The sequence below is a fragment of the Chiloscyllium plagiosum genome, unplaced genomic scaffold (assembly GCF_037043375.1).
Source record: "Chiloscyllium plagiosum isolate Xiang-an unplaced genomic scaffold, Cpla_swu_hap1 HiC_scaffold_18, whole genome shotgun sequence".
Lineage (NCBI taxonomy): Eukaryota > Metazoa > Chordata > Chondrichthyes > Orectolobiformes > Hemiscylliidae > Chiloscyllium > Chiloscyllium plagiosum.
In genome coordinates, this window is record NW_028270156.1 from 209,372 (window position 1) to 229,644 (window position 20,273).

Here is a 20,273-nt window from a genome sequence, read left to right on the forward strand (position 1 = left end):
ACCCGCTGCACTTTTCCAGCAACACATTTTTCAGCTTGTGAGATTTTTAACTACATTAAGAAAACCAAGTATGACAGGACTTGACAGGAAATAATTCTGAACAGTGGGAACAAATGCAGATTATACGAGTGTCTAAAACTTCAAATATATTTATAAAAATACATCATTTTAATTTTTTCAGAATAGATAATTACATTGTACATAACAACAGATATCTCTCAAGTAGAAAATGTGACAACTGGCATCATATTTTGAAAACAAATGATTTCACGTTCCTCCCTCTTTATAAATTACAGTTGCCAAGATCTAGTACATATTGTACACAGCAGCCTTGATCTGACAAAATAATGGAATAGACTGAAAAGATTTAATGACTGACCTCTGGTTCTCACATTCTTAGATATACTTTGGTGGGTTCAAAAGCCAGCATAATATAAATTTAAAAGCAATCTTATAGAAGTAATGAACTTGACTTACACATTTTTCACCCAAACATTTCATGAACTGCACCCTGATAAGTCACTGACCATTTTTGTATAAACCCCGAGGAGTCTTTCTGGCTCACTCTGGGACAAACTTAGCAGGAGAGCCTTGACTGAGCACCACCTCCACCACTCCTGACTGATATTGGGATGACAAGGATTATGTTCTGAATTTAGCCCTTTGAGCCTGCTCTGCCTTTTAATATGACATTCATAAAGAACAGGAAGCTAGATAAAGGTGAAGGGATAGCATTCTCTTGAAATATGGAATTGGTACTAAAGTTAGAGATAACCTTAATTGAGGAAACCATTTGATTTGATCTTACTAGATGGCAAAGCTTGAGAATCAAATGCCTTATTGCTCTTCCTAATTTGATGTATCATGGAGTTTATCATACATGTGCTGGTTCTACAAAAGTGCTATCTGATTAATTTCACTGCTGTGCTATGATAAAAGCTGTTCACTGCTGCTCCCTTGCTGTTTCCCCATATAAGTTTGATCACTGTTAGCTATTTTAGGGGTGGCACACTGGTTCATAGAACATTTCAGCACAGTACAGGCCCTTCGGCCCTTGATTTTGCGCCAACCTGTGGAAACAATCTGAAGCCTATCTATCCTACACTATTCCGTTTTCATCCATATATTTATCCAATGACCAATTAAATGCCCTTAAAGTTGGCGAGTTTACTACTGTTGCAGGCGGTGCGTTCCACACTCCTACTACTCTAATTAAACAAACTACCTCCGACATCTATAGAACATAGAACAATACAGCACAGAACAGGCCCTTCGGCCCACGATGTTGTGCCAAACATTTGTCCTAGCTTAAGCACCCATCTATGTACCTATCCAATTGCCGCTTAAAGGTCACCAAAGATTCTGACTCTACCACTCCCACAGGCAGCGTATTCCATGCCCCCATCACTCTCTGTGTAAAGAACCCACCCCTGACATCTCCCCTATACCTTCCACCCTTCACCTTAAATTTATGTCCCCTTGTAACACTCTGTTGTACCTGGGGAAAAAGTTTCTGACTGTCTACTCTATCTATTCCTCTGATCATCTTATAAACCTCTATCAAGTCACCCCTCATCCTTCGCCGTTCCAACGAGAAAAGGCCTAGCACTCTCAACCTATCCTCGTACGACCTATTCTCCATTCCAGGCAACATCCTGGTAAATCTTCTCTGCACCCTTTCCAAAGCTTCCACATCTTTCCTAAAGTGAGGTGACCAGAACTGCACACAGTACTCCAAATGTGGCCTAACCAAAGTCCTGTACAGTTGCAACATCACTTCACGACTCTTGAATTCAATCCCTCTGCTAATGAATGCTAATACACCATAGGCCTTCTTACAAGCTCTATCCACCTGAGTGGCAACTTTCAAAGATCTATGAACATAGACCCCAAGATCCCTCTGTTCCTCCACCTCACTAAGAACCCTACCGTTAACCCTGTATTCCGCATTCTTATTTGTCTTTCCAAAATGGACAACCTCACACTTGGCAGGGTTGAACTCCATCTGCCACTCCTCAGCCCAGCTCTGCATCATATCTAAGTCCCTTTGCAGCCGACAAGAGCCCTCCTCACTATCCACAACTCCACCAATCTTCGTATCATCTGCAAATTTACTGACCCACCCTTCGACTCCCTCTTCCAAGTCATTAATAAAAATTACAAACAGCAGAGGACCCAGAACTGATCCCTGCGGAACTTCACTTGTAACTGGGCTCCAGGCTGAATATTTACCATCTACCATCACTCTCTGACTTCGACCGGTTAGCCAGTTTTCTATCCAATTGGCCAAATTTCCCTCTATCCCATGCCTCCTGACTTTCCGCATAAGCCTACCATCTGTCCTATATCTATCACCCCTCAATTTAAGGCTATGTTCCCTCGTGCTAGCAATCACCATCCGAGGAGAAAGGCTCTCAGTGTCCAACTAAACTAACCCTCTGATTATCTTATATGTCTCAATTAAGTCACCTCTCAACCTTCTTCTCTTTAATGAAAACAGCCTCAAGTCCCTCAGCCTTTCCTCGTAAGACCTTCCCTCCATACCGGGCAACATCCTAGTAAATCTCCTCAGAATGAGTGGCACAGTGGTATGGGCGGCATGGTGGCACAGTGGTTAGCACTGCTGCCTCACAGCGCCAAAGACCCGGGTTCAATTCTCGCCTCAGGCGACTCTCTGTGTGGAGTTTGCACATGCTCCCCGTGTCTGCGTGGGTTTCCTCCAGGTGCTCCAGTTTCCTCCCACAATCCAAAAATGTGCAGGTTAGGTGAATTGGCCTGGCTAAATTGCCCGTAGTGTTAGGTGTAGGAGAATGGGTTGGGTTGCTCTTCGGCGGGTCAGGATGGACCTGTTGGGCCGAAGGGCCTGTTTCCACACTGTAAGTAATCTAATCTAAGTAATCTAATCTAATCTAACCCTTTTCAAAGCTTCCACATCCTTCCAATAATGCAGTGACCAAAACTGTATGCAATACTCCCAAGTGCAGCCACACCAGTGTTTTGACCAGCTGCAGCATGACCTCGGTGCTCAAAACTCAGTCCCTCTACCAATAATCGCTAACACACCGTATGCCTTTTTAACAATCCTATCAACCTGGGTGGCACCTTTCAGGGACCTATGTACATGGACATTAGGATCAGTCTGCTCTTCTACACTACCAAGAATCTTACCACTCTTTATTCCTGTTACTCCTTCTGAAGTGAATCACCTCACACTTTTCTGCATTAAACTCCATTTGCCACCTCACAGCACAGCTCTGCAGCTTATCTATGTCCCTCTGTAACCTGCAACATCCTTTAGCACTATCCACACCTCCATCAACCTTTGTGTCATCCCCAAACTTACTAACCCATCCTTCTATGCCCTTATCTAGGTCATTTATAAAAATGACACACAGCAGTGGACCCAAAACAGATCCGTGCAGTACACCACTAGTAACTGAATTCCAGGATGAACATTTCCTATCAACCTCTGTCTTCTTTCAATTAGCCAATTTCTGATCCAAACCGCTAAATCACTCTCAATCCCATGCCTCCGTATTTTGTGCAATATCCTACCGTGCGGAACCTTATCAAGCACCTTACTGAAATCCACATACACCACATCAACTGCTTTATCCTCAGCCACCTGTTTGGTTGCCTTCTCAAAGAACTCAATAAGGTTTAAGAGGCACGACGTACTCTTCACAAAACAGTGTTGAATATCCCTAATCATCTTATTCCTCTCTCGATGATTATAAATCCTATCTCTTATAACTTTTTCCAACACTTTACCCAGAACTGAAATAAGGATCACTGGTCTATAATTACCAAGGTTGTCTTGACTCCCCTTCTTGAACAAGGGGACAACATTTGCTATCCTCTAGTCTTCTAGCACTGTTCTTGTAGACAATGATGACATAAAGATCAAAGCCAAAGGCTCTGCAATCTCCTCCCTGGCTTCCCAGAGAATCGTAGAATAAATCTTATCTGGCTGAGGGAACTTATAAATGTCCACACTTTCCAGAATTGCTAACACCGCCTCCTTGTGAACCTCAATCCCTTCTAGTTTAGCAGCCTGTATCTCAGTATTCTCCTCGACAACATTCTTTTTCCAGTGTGAATACTGACGAAAAATATTCATTTTGCGCTTCTTCTATCTCCTCTGACTCCCCACACTACCTCTCACTACTATCCTTGATTGGCCCTAATCTTACTCTTGTCATTGTTTTATTCCTGATATACCCATAAAGCTTTAGGATTTCCTTGATCCTATCTGCCAATGACTTGCTATGTCCCCTCAGGCTCCTCTTAGTTCTCTCTTTAGGTCTTTCCAGGTTAGCTTGTAACTCTCAAGTACCTAAACGAGCCTTTGCATCTCATCCTAACATAAAAGCCTCCTTTGCCCTCTTGACAAAAAGTTCAACTTCCTTTGTAAATCATGTCTCCCTCGCTCGACCACTTACTCCTTGCCTGACAGGTACATACGTATCATAGCTGTTCCTTGAATAAGCTCCACATTTCAATTATGCCCATCCCCTGCTGTTTCCTTCCCCATCCTATGCATCCTAAATCTTGCCCAATTGCATCAAAATTGCCTTTTCCCTCTGTATAACTCTTGACCTGCAGTATATACCTATCAAAACATAACCAAATTGTGGTCACTATAACCAAAGTGTTCACCTCCCTCCAAATCTAACAACTGGCTGGGTGCTAATCCATCTAATCTGCATAATTTTGAACTATGGGAAACGGAAGCACTCTGTGGAAGTCCATACAGACACTGGGGACAATGTGCAAACTATACACAGACAGTCACCCAAAGCTAGAATGAAAAGGGTCTGTGGCGTTGTGAGTCAGCAGTGCTTAACAAAGAGAGCACTAACTAGAGTACCAAAGGGATCTAGAAGGAAGAAAAATAATTGTGAAACAGTAGTAGGTGGGATCTGTTATTGTAAGAGTGAAAAGATTACCTAACTAAAAGATGAAGAGCTAGCTGTGAAGTAACCTAATTTCGGCAGTAACAAATTTGTGACCTTCTGGTGAAATTACCATCTTAGAATTGACAGTACAGTTGAAAAAAAATCTGCTGAGGTTTCATGAACCATAGACAATAGATATAGAATGTAGGGAAATAGACGGTGACATCTTGAAAAATGCCCATATTACAGAGGAGGAAGTGCTAGATGTCTTGAAACGCATATATGGATAAGTCTCTAGGACCTGTCAGGTGTACTCTCAAACTCTGTGGGAATCTAGGGAAATGATTGCTGGGCCTCTTCTCGAGATAATTGTATCATCGATTGTCACAGGTCAGGTGCCAGAAGACTGGAGTTTGGCTAACGTCATGCCACTGTTTAAGAAAGGTGGTAAGGACAAGCCAGGGAACTATAGACCAGTGATCCTGACATCGGTGGTGGGCAAGTTGTTGAAGGGACTCCTGAAGGACAGGATGTAGGTGTATTTGGAAAGGCGAAGACTGATTAGAGATAATCAACATGGCTTTGTGCGTGGGAAATCATGTCTCACAAACTTGATTGAGTTTTTTTGAGGAAGTAACAAAGAGGATTGATGAAGGCAGAGAGGTAGATGTAATCTATATGGACTTCAATAAGGCGTTCGACAAGGTTCCCCATAGGAGACTGATAAGCAAGGTTAGATCTCACGGAATACAGGGAGAACTAGCCATTTGAATACAGAACTGGCTCAAAGGTAGAAGACAGAGGGTGGTGGTGGAGGTTGTTTTTCCTACTGGAGTTTGTGACCAGTGGAGTGCCACAAGGATCAGTGCTGGGTCCACTGCTTTTCATCATTTATATAAATGATTTGGATGTGAGCATAAGGGTATAGTTAAGTTTACAGATGATACCAAAATTGGAGATGTAGTGGACAGCAAAGAAGGTTACCTTGGATTACAACAGGATCTTGACCAGATGGGCCAATGGACTGAGAAATGGCAGATGGAGTTTAATTCAGATAAATGCGAGGTGCTGCATTTTGGGAAAGCAAATCTTAGCAGGACTTATACACTTAACGGTAAGGTCTGAGGGAGTGTTGCTGAACAAAGAGACCAGTTCCTTGAAAGTGGAGTCACAGGTGGATAGGATAGTGAAGAGGCATTTGATATGCTTTCCTTTTATTGGTCAGTGTGTTGAGTACAGGAGTTGGGAGGTCATGTTGTGGCTATACAGGACATTGGTTCGGCCACTTTTGGAATATTGCATGCAATTCTGGTCGTCTTCCTATCGGAAAGATGTTATGAAACTTGAAAGTGTTCAGATAAGATTTCCAAGGATGTTGCCAGGGTTGGAGAATTTGAGCTATAGGGAGAGGTTGAATGGGCTAGGGCTGTTTTCCCTGGACAGTCGGAGACTGAGGGGTGACTTATAAAGGTTTTTAAACTCATGAGGGGCATGGATAGGATAGATAGATAAAGTCTTTTCACTGGGGTGGGGGGAGTCCAGAACTAGAGGGCACAGGTTTAGGGTGAGAGGGGAAAGATATAAAAGAGACTTAGGGGCAATGTTTTCATGCAGAGGGTGGTGCATGAGGGTGGAATGAGCTGCCAGAGGAAGTGGTGGAGGTTGGTACAATTGCAACATTTAAGAGGCATCTGGATGGGTATAGGAATAGGAAGGGTTTGGAGGGATATGGGCCAATTGTTGGCAAGTGGGTCGAGATTGAGTTGGGATATCTGGTCGGCATGGACGAGTTGGACCGAAGCGTCTGTTTCCGTGCTGTACATCTCTATGACTCTAATTGGGGCAGACAGGCCATTTGGACCTTTTGAGTGTGTGGTGCTGGAAAAGCACAGCAGGTCCGGCAACATTCGAGGAGCAGGAGAATCGATGTTTCGGGCAAAAGCCTTTCCATCAGAAATTCCTGATGAAGGGCGTTTGCCCGAAGCATCGATTCTCCTGTTCCTCGGATGCTGCCTGACCTACTGTGCTTTTCCAGGGCCGCACTGTCGACTCTAATCTCCAGCATCTGCAGTCCTCACTTTCGCCCGTTTGGCCTTTTGAGCCTGTTACACCATTCAATATGATGATGGATGATCCAACTTGTCCCCTGTTTCGGCTTTTACGCCATACTCTTTGATTCCTTCAGCTCTAAGACCTACCTCTAATTTTTTCTTGAAAATATTTTCATGTTTTTGCTTGGCTGCCCTCTGTGGCAGGGAATGACCGACTCCATTTCCTTCGAGTGTGATCCTTTGTTCTGGATTCCCTAGTCATTAGGAACACTTTTCCTGTGTCTACTCTGTCTATTCCTATAGAATTTCTAAACTCCAGTGAATCCTAACTGTCCTACTCTCTCCATACCTCAGCCCTGCCATTCCAAGAATCAGTCTTTGTTGCACTCCCATCATAGCCAACACATCCTTCCTCTGAAAAGGAGACCAAAACTGCACATAATAGTCCAGATGTGTTCTCACCAACTCCCTGTATAATTGCAGTAAGGCTTCCCTTGCTCCTGTGAAGACCAACATACCATTTGCCTTCTTTACCGTCCGCTGCACCTGCATGCTTACTTTCAGTGACTGGTGTACGAGGGCATTCAGGTGTTGTTGTGCTTCCTGCTTTCCGGATCTTTTCCTGTTCAGAAAATAATCTATCTCCCTGTTTTTGCCACTAAAATGGAATCGGTTTATACTTCATCTACTGTACATTGCCCACTCGATGAACTGTTCAAATCACCCTGCAGCATCTCTGCATCTTCATTACATTTCACCCTCCCAACAGCTGTATATCATCTGTAACATTGGAGACAATAATTTTAGTTCCCAAATCTAATTCATTATTTGTTCTGACAGTTTGTTTCTACCTGCTAACTAGTTTTCTATCCATGTCAGTACACACCCCAATTCCTAGCACTTTAATTTTAGATGCTAATCTTTAGTGTGCAACCTTACCAAAAGCCTTCTGAAATCTAATGGCTGATATATTTCTAACCTTCTGAAACCTCCTAAAAGTAAAGCACATCCACTAGCTACCCCTTATCAACTCTCATTAAATTCAGTCAAAATTTCAGTGTTTTTGTCAAGCATGATTTCCTTTTTGTAAATTCATGATGACTCTATTTAGTCCTGTCACTGTTTCCAAATTCTGTGCTGTTAAATCTTTTATAACAAAATCTAGCATTTTTCCTACTATTGATGTCAGGTTAACTGGTCTATAATTCCATGCTTTTTCTCTACCTCCTTTTCTTAAATAATGGGATTGCTTTTGTTTTAATTCATTCATGTGATGTGGGCCACTGACTAAACTAACACTTATTGCTCTACTCTAATTATGGAAATAGCAGTTAAGAGCCAACCACATTGCTGTTACATGTAACGCAGACCAGTTAAGGATAGTAGTTTCCTCCCCCAAAGGACATTAGTGTGAACCAAATGGGTTTTTCCGACAAATGACCATGATCTATATCATGATTAGACTCTTAGTTCCAGAATTTTATTGAATTCAAATTCACTATCTGCCTTGGTGATTTTGAACCCAGGTTCCCAGAACATTATGTTGGTCTCTATATTAAAGTCTGGCAATAAACCCCAAGTCTATCACCTACACATTAGCTACGCTCCAATCATAGAATTGCTCTAGGGTCTATAGAATCTTGAAAGGTGATCACTGATGCATCACTGTTTACAACACCGTGTTCTTAATTACTCTGGCGTTTAGGTCATAACACCATAAGATATAAGAGTAGAAGTATGCCAATTAGCCCATTGAGTCTTCTTCACCATTAGGTCGTGGCTGACCTATTTCTAACCCTGTTCTCCTGCCATCTCCCTGTAAACTTTGATCCTATTATGAATCAAGAACCTATCTATCTCTGTCCTAAATATACTCGAAAACTTTGCCTCCACAGCCTTTTGCAACAGAGTACCAGAGATTCACCGTCCTCCAGCTGAAGAAATTCTTCTTCATTTTGGTTCTAAATTGCCTTCACTCTGAAGCTGTACCCTTGGGGGTCCTAGTTTCTCTGACTAGTGGAAATATCCTTTCAGCGTTCACTTTATCCAGGTCTCTCCATATCTGAACAAGAGAACGCCAGGGCACAGGAACAGGCTTTTCAGCCCATGAAGGCTGCACCTATATGTGGCATCTTTCTAAAGTAAAAAACCTTTTGCTTCTGCACGGTCTATATCTTTGTCAAGGTGCCTCCTAAATATTGAAACTTACAGAAGCACATATAATATCAATGAGATAACTCCCCACCCCCAATCAAAATCCTTTTTCACTGCATCAAGACCCAGAGTCCTCAACCGCTCCTCATACGACAAGCCCTTTATCCTTGCAATCATTCTTGTAAACCTTCCTTAGATACAGGACCCAAAACTGCGCTCAGTATTCCAGATACAGTCTGATCAGAGCCTTATACAGCCTCAGCAGTATATCCCTGCTGTTGTATTTTAGCCCACTTGAAATGAATGCTAACATTGTATTTGTTTTCGCCTTCCTGGCTACCAACAAATTTGGATGTTAGCCTTAAGAGAATCCTGAACTAGGACTCCTAAGTCTCTTCGTGCTTAAGATTTCGAAGCCTTTCCCCATTTAGAAAGTAGTCATTCTTCCTACTGAAGTGCATGGCCTCACTCTTTCCCACATTGTATTCCATTTGTCACTTACATGTCCTGGGATTTCTTGACCTTTAATCCCATCAAATCCTAAAATACATTTTCCCTACTGATACTGATTTCCTTCAGTTCCTTCCTGTTACAAGTTCCTGTGTTCCCCAACAATTTTGTGACATTATTTGTGTCGTCCTTTGTGAAAACAAAACCAAAATATATCTTGATCTACCATGTTTGTTCCTCATTCTTAATCTGATTGTGAAGGGGCCGACATTTGTCTTAATTTGTTTTTCTTTACAAGCTTTTACAATTAATTTTTGTATGTGATCGGAAGCATACACTCATACTCTCTTTCCCCCTTTGCATTTACAAACCATGCAGTCATGCATTGGATCTTTCCTCCTTACAGAGATCAGGTTACTTTGACCCTCTCTACCAGAACTCTTTCCATATCATTCCTAATATTTCATGTATCTGAAATAAATATAACAAACTTCTCAATTCCAATTTCTTTATATCTTTAAAATGATCTCTGTCCCTTTATCCCGTACATAAACTCCTCAGACTTTCAAGGAAATATCTGCTTGTAATAATCAGGACATACAGACTGTTGGGATGATTTGGAGTTCCTGTGTTTGCAGTCAGTGCATCTTGTAAAAATCATCACTGAGTGGAAAATTAAATAGTGTATCTGTGATTTCCTGAGTGTTAGAATCATGTGCTCACCCCCCAACATGAATTGCTTAGAAGAGCATGTGAGGGGAAAATTGTGGTGAGTCAGTTGCTCCTCTTTGCTCTACAAATCTTTTGCTTTGTTGAATGTTCAAGAAAAAGGTTGCCTTTAAATGCCCACCATTATAGTTCTTAAATCAGAGACAGCAAAGTAGATTTCACAAAAATTGAAGAAGTGATTGTGTTTGTTTTTGTCTTTGTGTTTAATCTTTTAAAATAGCAGATATGCATTTATTTTCACTGTTGAAAAATGATGCCATAAAGACATTAAACTTGACTGATGTGGCTGAGTACTTTCAAATGGGTTGAATCAATTCAAGTTGAAGAAGTTTGATATAATTGGAAGCATTCTATTTTGTAGCCTTAATTTCTTGTTTCTGCAAACCAAAATGTCATGTGTAAAGTTAAATTTTGAAACTGAAACTTTGGATTAAAGAAGGCATGAGAAACACAGTTTAGTCTAAACCTGCTGAAAAGCTACTCTATTCTACTCTTAAAACCTTTCCTTTCTGATGCAGAGTGAATCCGAACGGTTGCAAAATCAACTGTCCCTTGTGAGAAGCCAACAAAGCCGTGATTTTGAGCAACACCAACATCTTATTTCCAATCTGAACGAACAGTTGAAAGGGTAAGAACATTAAACTGTATATATCAAATTGATACAGAATGCAATTATTGTTCGTATTTGAATTTTCAGAGGGTTTTTTTCATATTATGGATATTACAGCTTGGTGTCCTTCACATTCTTTTGAGTATTGGTTTTAAGAAGGTTTATGTAACACTTGTTTGTCTAAAAATGGTATCAAGCTTTCCCACTGGAAGAAAGGTCCTGGATGAATAATTTTATTTTGTCCAACTAAAGGTTTTTTCTACTCCTTATGATAGACCTTTTGTTGGTCAAGGCAACCTTTTTAATTGAATGAGATAAGACAAAGTTGGAATGTTACATATGCCAAACTGTTGAATTTTCATTATTTTTGTTTCTATTCTTTTATCAATGGCTTGATAATGACTTTTGGAAATTGGAACAGCTTATGGTAGAAAGAATAGACTGGACCAACTAGGCTTTGTCTGTTTTTGAGACCAACCTGGAGACTAATTCAGGCTGAGCCTTGGATTAAAAAGGTTCTAATAGAGACAGTGACCCCAGGAAGAGTATTGTGTTTAAACAAATAGGAGAAGTTGGGGCATCTCATTGGGTCAGGAGTTTTGTTTTAATCCATTTGCTTCATGAACTGCAGCTGCTAAAAGGCTCGAGCACCCAGGTAAAACCCATGTCCATCTCTCTTGTGTGTCTCACATCCTGAAGTGTACAAAATACTTAGAGATAGACAGGATAAATGCAGGTCAAATGATTCCCCTGGTTGGAAGTCTAGAACTGGAAACGCCAATTTACAATAAGAACAAAACTGTCTAGGATTGAGATGAAGGTTTTGAATTTTAGGAATTCTTTGCTGCAAAGGGCTATGGAAACTTGGTCTTTTGAGTATTTGTGCTGTAGAGGTTGACAGATTTCTGATACCAGAAAAATATTCCTTCTTGAAAACATTCAGTTTCGGCTTCAACTACTTTCTATGGCGGAGAGTTCTGTAGGCTTCCCGTTCTGAGTGAAGGCCTTTCTCCTCATCTCAGACCTAAATGGCCCACCCAGTATCTTTAAGCTTTAACCCCTTGTTCTGGGCTCACCCTAGTCATCAGGAACATGCTTCTTGTGTTTACCCTGTCCAGTCCTGTTAGGATTTCATAGGTTTCTAGGAGATCACCCCAATCCATTAGTTAGAGGGACATGGGGATGATTTGGGAAAATTAGCTGCTGTGGATGGTCAGCCGTGATCGTATTAAATGGTGGAGCAGGCTCAATGGGCTGAATGGCCTATTCTTGCTCCTGTGTTCCTCACAATCCTGACTTTGGCAGGGTTATTAGGGAAATGCAGGAAAACTGGAATGGTCAAGTGCCTCTTGAGGGTTGGCTATCTTCTGTCTTTCGGCAGACACAGTACAGTCGGATGAAATAGTACACACAAAAAATTACATTAGCCGTCAGCTGGAGGACAGTGTCAGTGTCCTGGCGCGCCACAATCCTTTTAGGAGGGCATTGAGGACTCCGAGAGGGTGCGGCGAAGATTTCTCAGGACATTCTGGAGTGAGGGGCTTCAGTTCACGTGGGGAGAGACTGTGAGGAGCTGGGACCGTCCTCCTCAGAAGGTTAAGGGAAAAATTGAGTTGGGGTGTTCAAAATCACTGGGGATTTTGATCAAGTTGATGAGGGGCAGGAGAGTCAGTCACCAGAGGCCACGGATTGGAGAGAATTGAGAGAATCCTGTTCTGGTGTACTGCATACAGTTCTGGTTGCCACTTACAGGAAGAATATTGTTAAACTGACGAAGGTTCAGAAGAGATTTACTAGGATGTTGCTGGGAACGGAGGGTTTGAGTTATGTAGAAAGGGTGGATAGGCTGGGAGTTTATTCAGTGGAGCGTAGGAGGTTGAGGGGTGATCGTAGAGAGATTTATAAAATCATAAAAATATAGATAAGGTGAATGTCAAGTGTCTTTTCCTTAGGATGCGGAATTTCAAGACTAGGCACATTTTTAAGCGGGAGGAGAAAGATTTAAAAAAGATAAGGGGCAATTTTGTTTTTACAGAGAATGTACGTGTGTAACGAATGAACTTCCGGGGAAATGGTGTATGCGGGTAAAGCTACAATGCTTAAAAGACGTTTAGATTAAACAGAAATGTTTGGAGGGATATGGGCCAAGTGCAGGCAGGTGAGACTAGTTTAGTTTGGGCTTATGGTTGGCATGGGCTGGCTGGACTGAAGGGATTGTTTTCATGCTGTAATACTCTATGACTCAAAACGAAGGCTGACTGTTAGTGAGGTCAGTAGCTTGGAATTGCTGCTGGCAAGTTTGGAAGAGACCCTTGTGTTCAGATAGGTGACAGTTGTTGAAGTGTGTTTGAGACTTCAGCAAGACAAGAAAGAAAGTTGATGTTTTGAACTGTGTTGCCTGAGCAATGGTTCTGGTCTGCTGCTGAGACAGCATGAAGATTTGAAAAGTGCTTGCTACTGTGGTGCACCAACTTCTCGAAGCCCAAAGATCAGACAGCTATAAAAGTATTTTCTTTGACTGGGCAAACTGAGAAAATTACCCTAATCAATGTTTTCAGAAAGAGCAGCCAATGAATCACACTGGAGCCAGCATCCTTGCAAATAGTTTTGCTATTGCGATTGGGATGAATTTAACTAGTCTTACAGGGAGAGGGGACACAGCTATGATGAAATGGAGATACAGCTATGTTGAGTGTCGCAAGAGTAAAGCAATGGTGAATGCTCTTTAACATTAGGAATGCAATAGGTAAGGCTGATGAGTTAAAGGCATGGATTGACACATGAAAGTGTGATATTGTCATTGCAGAAACATGGTTGAGGGAAGGACAGGACTGGAAACTCAACATTCTGAGTGGATCTTTGTGAGTCAGAGAAGGGTGTAAAAAGAATGGTGGAGTAGCACCATTAATGAATGAGTCAATTACTGCAATAAGGAGAGATGATATCTTGGAAGGGTCTTCAAACATGGCTTTATGATTAGAATTTAGCAATGTTAAGGAGGTAGTCTCATTACTGCGAGTATACTCTAGGCCCCAAAGAGTCAATGAGAACCAGAGGAGCAAATATGTAGACAGTTCACAGAGATATGTAAGAGTAATAATTGGATAATTATTCTAGGGGATGGTATTGTAAAGGGTTTTAATGGAATGGATTTCTTGGACTATATCCAGGGGGGGGTTTTGTTTCAATGTATAGGTCAAACAAGGGACAGCACAGTGCTGAATCTGGTTCTGGGAAAAGAACCCGGGCGGGTGTTTTATCTGGCAGTGGTGGGGGAGACGGGCAGGGTGGTACATTTTAGCGATATTAACCACAACGCGGTATAGTTAAAATTTGTTCAGGACAATGAAAAAGATGGCTTTGGATTGGGGGAAGGCAGATTTTATTTAAAATAAAGCACGCTCTGGCCAAAGTTGACTGGGTACAGTTCCTTGTGGGTAATTGAGGCATGTAAGATAAGATAATCAGTGGCTTAGATAGGGTGGATGGTGAGAACCTTTTTCCTCGGATGGTGATGGCTAGCACGAGGGGACATAACTATAAATTGAGGAGTGGTAGATATAGGACAGATGTCCAAGATGGGGTAGTAGGGCATGGAATGCACTGTCTGTAACAGTAGTTGACTCGCCAACGTTAAGGGCATTTAAGTGGTAGTTGAATAAAAAATGGATGAAAATGGGATAGTATAGATAGATAAGCTTCAGATTGGTTCCACAGGTTGGCGCAACATCAAGGGCCGAAAGGCCTGTACAACACCGTAATGTTGTATGTTCTATAAGCTTGGATTGTTTTCTTTCGAGCAGAGAGGGTTGAGGGTGGTGGCAAGAACATGATTGAGGGGTATAAGATTATGAGGAATACGGATAGGGTGAGTAGGGACCCCTTGGTTGAGGGGTCAGTCAAAAGAGGGCATAATTTTAAGGCAAGGGGTAGGTGATTCAGAGGGGATCTGAGAAGAACACGTTTCACTCAGAGGATAGTGGAAATCTGGAAAGCACTACCTGGGAAGGTAGTTGTGGTTGGAAACCTTGCAGCCCTTGAAAATCTTGTTGGATGAGCACTTAATTATCAGAGCATTCAAGGATATGGAACAATTGTAGGAAATTGGGATTAGCGTGCCTTTTGTGGTAGTTATTGTCGGTGCAGACTTGACGGGCCAAAGGCATTTTTGATATTGTGTGACACTATATATGTGCCTGTGAAACAACGCACCATGAAAGCCATTTCGCAATCTAGTCAGATTTATTATTTTGTTTATCCCTTAAATGTGTGTGTTTGTTTGCCTGCCTGTATTTGTGTGAATGGGACTGAAAACAAATGTTTAGGGTTTAAAGCGCCAACATTAATCAGCTTACCATGTTAGCGAGTTTTGAGAAGATTTGTAGCTCAGGTTGAGGTTCTGGATGTAAGTTTGTTCACTGAGCTGGAAGGTTCGTTTTCAGACATTTTGTCACCATACTAGGTAACATCTTCAGTGACCCTCCAGATGAAGCACTCTTGATGATTCCTGTCCGGAGGCTCACTGAAGATGCTACCTAGTATAGTGATGAAACATCTGAAAATGAACCTTCCAGCTCAGCGAACAAACCTACATCCAGCTTACTATGTTGTTTAATATTTACTCTGCGAAAGTTAATGTATTTAATAAATCCATTTGTTTGGAATATACAACGGCTGTCTGAAAATTAAATGTTCCCAGAATCTAGAATTGGTTATTCAAAAGTTTGATTAGGTATCATTGCAGTGACTATTTGATGGTTTTACTGTGTTGAGAATACAGAGGTAGAAAGGCTAATTTAGTTCAGCTGTCTTGGATGCTGCCTGAACTGCTGTGCTCTTCCAGCACCACTAATCCAGTCTCCATGTCATAACAGTATGATTTGTTTGTTTTCTTGTTAATGCTAATTATCTTAAATCTATTCGCTGATTCACCAGCCAGTAGGAACAGTTTCTCTTTATTCTCCAACCAAAACCAACATCATTTTGAACGCCTCCATTAAATCTCCAATTAACCTTCCCTTTTGTGAAGAGAACATAGCAACTTCGTATTATCTTTCTGTCCTTTGTATGTTGTGTGTAACATAACAGAATTTTAATTCACACCAGGTTGCACTTCTTAATGTTCAATAATGTCATTAATTTCTAGAGTCAACGACAAGAAAGATTTCTTGGAAAATTCACTTCTAGCCAAAGAAACTTTGTTGGCAGAATCATCAGCAAAACTGCTGCAAATGGATAAATTGAAGGAATCACTGGAAGCCCAGAAGATAATTAACCAAGACCTTACAGGAAAGCTATTGCAAACTGAAGAAAATGTAGGTGATTTAACATGGCCAAGTATGACTATATAATTACAGGGAAGAATTGAATTTGATTAATTTAACTCAGTAGAAGCGCTTGTCTTTGAATTGGAAATCTATATATGTTTTAAACAAAGGAAACAGTTTCCTGTTTGATTTTGGTCCTGGATTATGCCCACAATTTACTCTTCCTGTCTGTGCTCTGCATCGCCCTTAATCTTAAGTGCTCTGCAACATACTTTTACATGAAAGGTACTATATAATTGAAAGTTGTACTTCAAAATTACCCTTGGCATAATTCATCCTGTTGTCTACAAACATTTATCCCACTATACAACCATTGCTTTGTGATACAATTGTTTGTTTTCTTCTTTAAGATTTAATGTTTAAGAAGAAATTCATTTTGTTCTAGTAACTATAGGCCGGTGAGTCTCACTTCTGTTGTGGGCAAAGTCTTAGAGAGAATTGTAAGGGATAGGATTTATGAACATCTGGATAGGAATAATGTGATCAAGGATAGTCAGCATGGTTTTGTGAAGGGCAGGTCGTGCCTCACAAACCTTATTGAATTCTTTGAGAAGGTGACTAAGGAGGTGGACGAGGGGAAAGTGGTAGATGTGGTGTATATGGATTTTAGTAAGGCGTTTGATAAGGTTCCCCATGGTAGACTACTGCAAAAAATACGGAGGTATGGCATTGAGGGTGAGTTGGAGGTTTGGATTAGGAGTTGGCTGGCTGGAAGAAGACAGAGGGTAGTAGTTGATGGCAAAGGTTCATCTTGGAGTGCCGTCACTAGCGGTGTTCCGCAAGGATCTGTTTTGGGACCATTGCTGTTTGTCATTTTTATAAATGACCTGGATGAAGGGTTAGAAGGTTGGGTGAGCAAGTTTGCAGATGATACGAAAGTCGGAGGAGTTGTAGACAGTGAGGAAGGATGTGGCAGGTTACAGCGGGATATAGATAAGCTGCAGAACTGGGCAGAAAGGTGGCAAATGGAGTTCAATGTAGCTAAGTGTGAGGTGATTCACTTTGGTAAGAGTAATAAAAAGATGGGGTACTGGGCTAATGGTCGGATATTTGGTAGTGTGGATGAGCAGAGGGATCTTGGTGTCCATGTACACAGATCTTTGAAAGTTGCCACCCAGGTAAATAGTGCGGTGAAGAAGGCATATGGCGTACTGGCTTTTATTGGTAGAGGAATTGAGTTCTTGAGTACTGAGGTCATGTTGCAGTTGTATAAGACTCTGGTGCGGCCGCATCTGGAGTATTGTGTGCAGTTTTGGTCGCCATACTATAGGAAGGATGTGGAGGCACTGGAACGGGTGCAGAGGAGGTTTAGCAGGATGTTGCCTGGTATGGAAGGAAGATCGTATGAGGAAAGGCTGAGGCACTTGGGGTTGTTTTCATTGGAGAAAAGAAGGTTTAGGGGTGACTTGATAGAGGTGTACAAGATGATTAGGGGTTCAGATAGGGTCGACAGTGAGAATCTTTTTCCACGTATGGAGTCAGCTATTACAAGGGGGCATAGCTTTAAATTAAGGTGGGGTAGGTATAGGACAGATGTTAGGGGTAGGTTCTTTACTCAGCGAGTCGTGAGTTCATGGAATGCCCTGCCAGTAGCAGTGGTGGACTCTCCCTCATTATGGGCATTTAAGCGGGCATTGGATAGGCATATGGAGGATAGTGGGCTAGTGTAGGTTAGGTGGGCTTGGATCGGCGCAACATCAAGGGCCAAAGGGCCTGTACTGTGCTGTATTCTTCTATGTTCTATGTATGTTTTATGTTCCTTTATTTTGACATTCATTAAGAATTGAAGTTGTGAGTTTTGAGAAGATTTGTAGCTCAGGTTGAGGTTTTGGTTGTATGTTTGCTTGTTGAGCTGGAAGGTTTGTTTTCAGACGTTTCGTCACCATACTAGGTAACATATGGTGATCATCTGGTGAAGCGCTGGTGTTATGTTCCGCTTTCTATTTGTGTCTTAATTTCTTGAGGTGTGTGATATCATTTCTGGTTCTTTTTCGAAGAGGATGGCAGATGGAGTCCAAATCTGTATTTATTGATGGTGTTCCGGTTACAATGCTAGGCCTCTCGGAATTCCTGTGAGTGTTTCTGTTTGGCTTGTCCTATGATGGATGTGTTGTCCCAATCAAAGAGGTGTCCTCCTCTGTCTGTATGTAAGGATACTAGTGATAGTGGATCATGTCTTTTGGTGACTAGTTGGTGTTTGTGTTTCCTGGTGACTAGTTTTCTGCCAGTTTGTCCGATGCAGTGTTTGTTGGAGTCCATGCATGGTATTTTGTAAATGGCATTCGTTTTACTGGTTGTTTGTATAGGGTCCTTTAGGTTCATAAACTGCTGTTTAAGTGTATAGATAGGTTTGTGAGCTGCCGTGATGCCAAGGGGTCCGAGTAGTCCGGAAGTCAATTCAGAGATGTCTTTGATGTAAGGTAGTGTGGCTAGAGTTTCTGAGTGCATTGAGTATGCTTGTTTGAGTTTGTTGTTGAGAAATCGGCCGATAATTCATCTGAAAACAAAACTTCGACCTCTGCAAGCAAGTCCTTTTTCTAACTCCTCCACCTGAACCTGAACCTGAACCAGACTGTAACTAATGTCCTTGGGGGAGTTTTTGCTACTGGTGTTGGGATGTTTTAAACTAATGTGGCAGGGAGCTGGGAATCAGAAGAGAAGACAAGTAGACAGCAAGGTGGAAACTGGAGACTGCAAGAATCATGAAGTTAGCATTAATAAGGGAAAGAGTAGGCAGACAGCAGATGAACACAAAAGAACTGGTGGTCTGAAGTACATATACTTTAATGCAAGAAGTATAGTTGGTAAGGCAGATGAAATTAGGGCTTGGATTGGTGCCTGGGAGTATGACGTTATTGCGATCACAGAGACTTGATTGAAGGAAGGGCATGATCGGCAACTAAATGTTCCAGGATATAGATGCTTCAGACAGGACTGGGAGGGAAGTAAAAGGGGTGAGGGAGGAGTTGCATTGCTGGTCAGGGATGATATCACGGCTGTGCTAAAGAAGGACACTATGGAGGGTTTGAGTAGTGAGGCATTATGGGTGGAGCTGAGAAATAAGAAGGATGCAGTTACATTATTGGGGCTAAATTACAGGCCTCCCACCAGTGAGCATGAGGTAGAAGAACAAATAGGTAAACAGATTAGAGAAAAATGTAGAGGCAACAGGATGGTACTGATGGGGAGATTTTAATTTTCCCAACATTGACTGGGATATACTTAGTGTCAGAGGTCTGAATGGGGCAGAATTTGTAAGAAGCATCCAGGAGAGTTTTCTAGAGCAGTATGTCAATAATCCGAAGAGAGAAGGGGCCATATTGGACCTGGTACTGGGGAAAGAGCCAGGCCAGGTGGTAGAATTTGGGGTGGGGGATTTCTTTGGGAACAGTGACCACAAGTTTTAGAATACTCATAGACAAAGATGAGAGTGGTCCTAAGGGAAGAGTGCTAAACTGGCACAAGGCCAATTATATCAAAATTAGGCAGGAGCTGGGAAATGTGGATTGGACACAGCTATTTGAAAGGAAGTCTGCGTTTGATATGTGGGAGGCTTTCAAAGATAGTGCAAGACATGCATGTCCTGTTGAAAGCAAAGGATAGGAAAGGCAAGATTCGTGAACCGTGGATGACAGGAGAAATCGTCCAACTAGTCAAGAGGAAAAGGGAAGTGTACTTAAGGTCCAGGCAGCTAAGAACAGAATGGGCCCTGGAGGAATATCGGGAGAGTAGGACCAGTGTTAAACGAGGAATCAAGCGGGCTAAAAGGGGTCATGAAATAACTTTAGCCAGCAGAATTGAGGAGAATCCCAAAGCCTTTTCTTCTTATATAAGAATCAAGCAAGTAACTAGAGAAAGGATTGGTCCACTAAAGGATAAGGAAGGAAGGTTGTGTGTCGAACCTGAGAAAATGGGTGAGATTCTGAATGATTACTTTGCATCAGTGTTCACTCAGAGAGGGACATGATGAATGTTGAGATTAGAGATAGAAGTTTGATTACTCTGGATCATTTTGACATGAGGGAAGATGTGTTGGGTAGGCTAGAGGTTCTTA

At 41.8% G+C, this 20,273-nt stretch overlaps 1 protein-coding gene across 10 annotated transcripts in view; it reads left to right on the forward strand.

Moving 5' to 3' along the window:
* Positions 1-20,273, forward strand: part of LOC122554676 (uncharacterized) — a 282,146-nt gene that overhangs the window by 165,867 nt on the left and 96,006 nt on the right. For all 10 annotated transcript variants that reach the window (XM_087996227.1, XM_087996232.1, XM_087996228.1 and 7 more), the window contains 2 exons: positions 10,801-10,910; positions 16,039-16,207. In XM_087996227.1, coding sequence (XP_087852353.1) covers positions 10,801-10,910; positions 16,039-16,207 — 279 coding nt within the window. The remainder of the gene's footprint in view (positions 1-10,800; positions 10,911-16,038; positions 16,208-20,273) is intronic.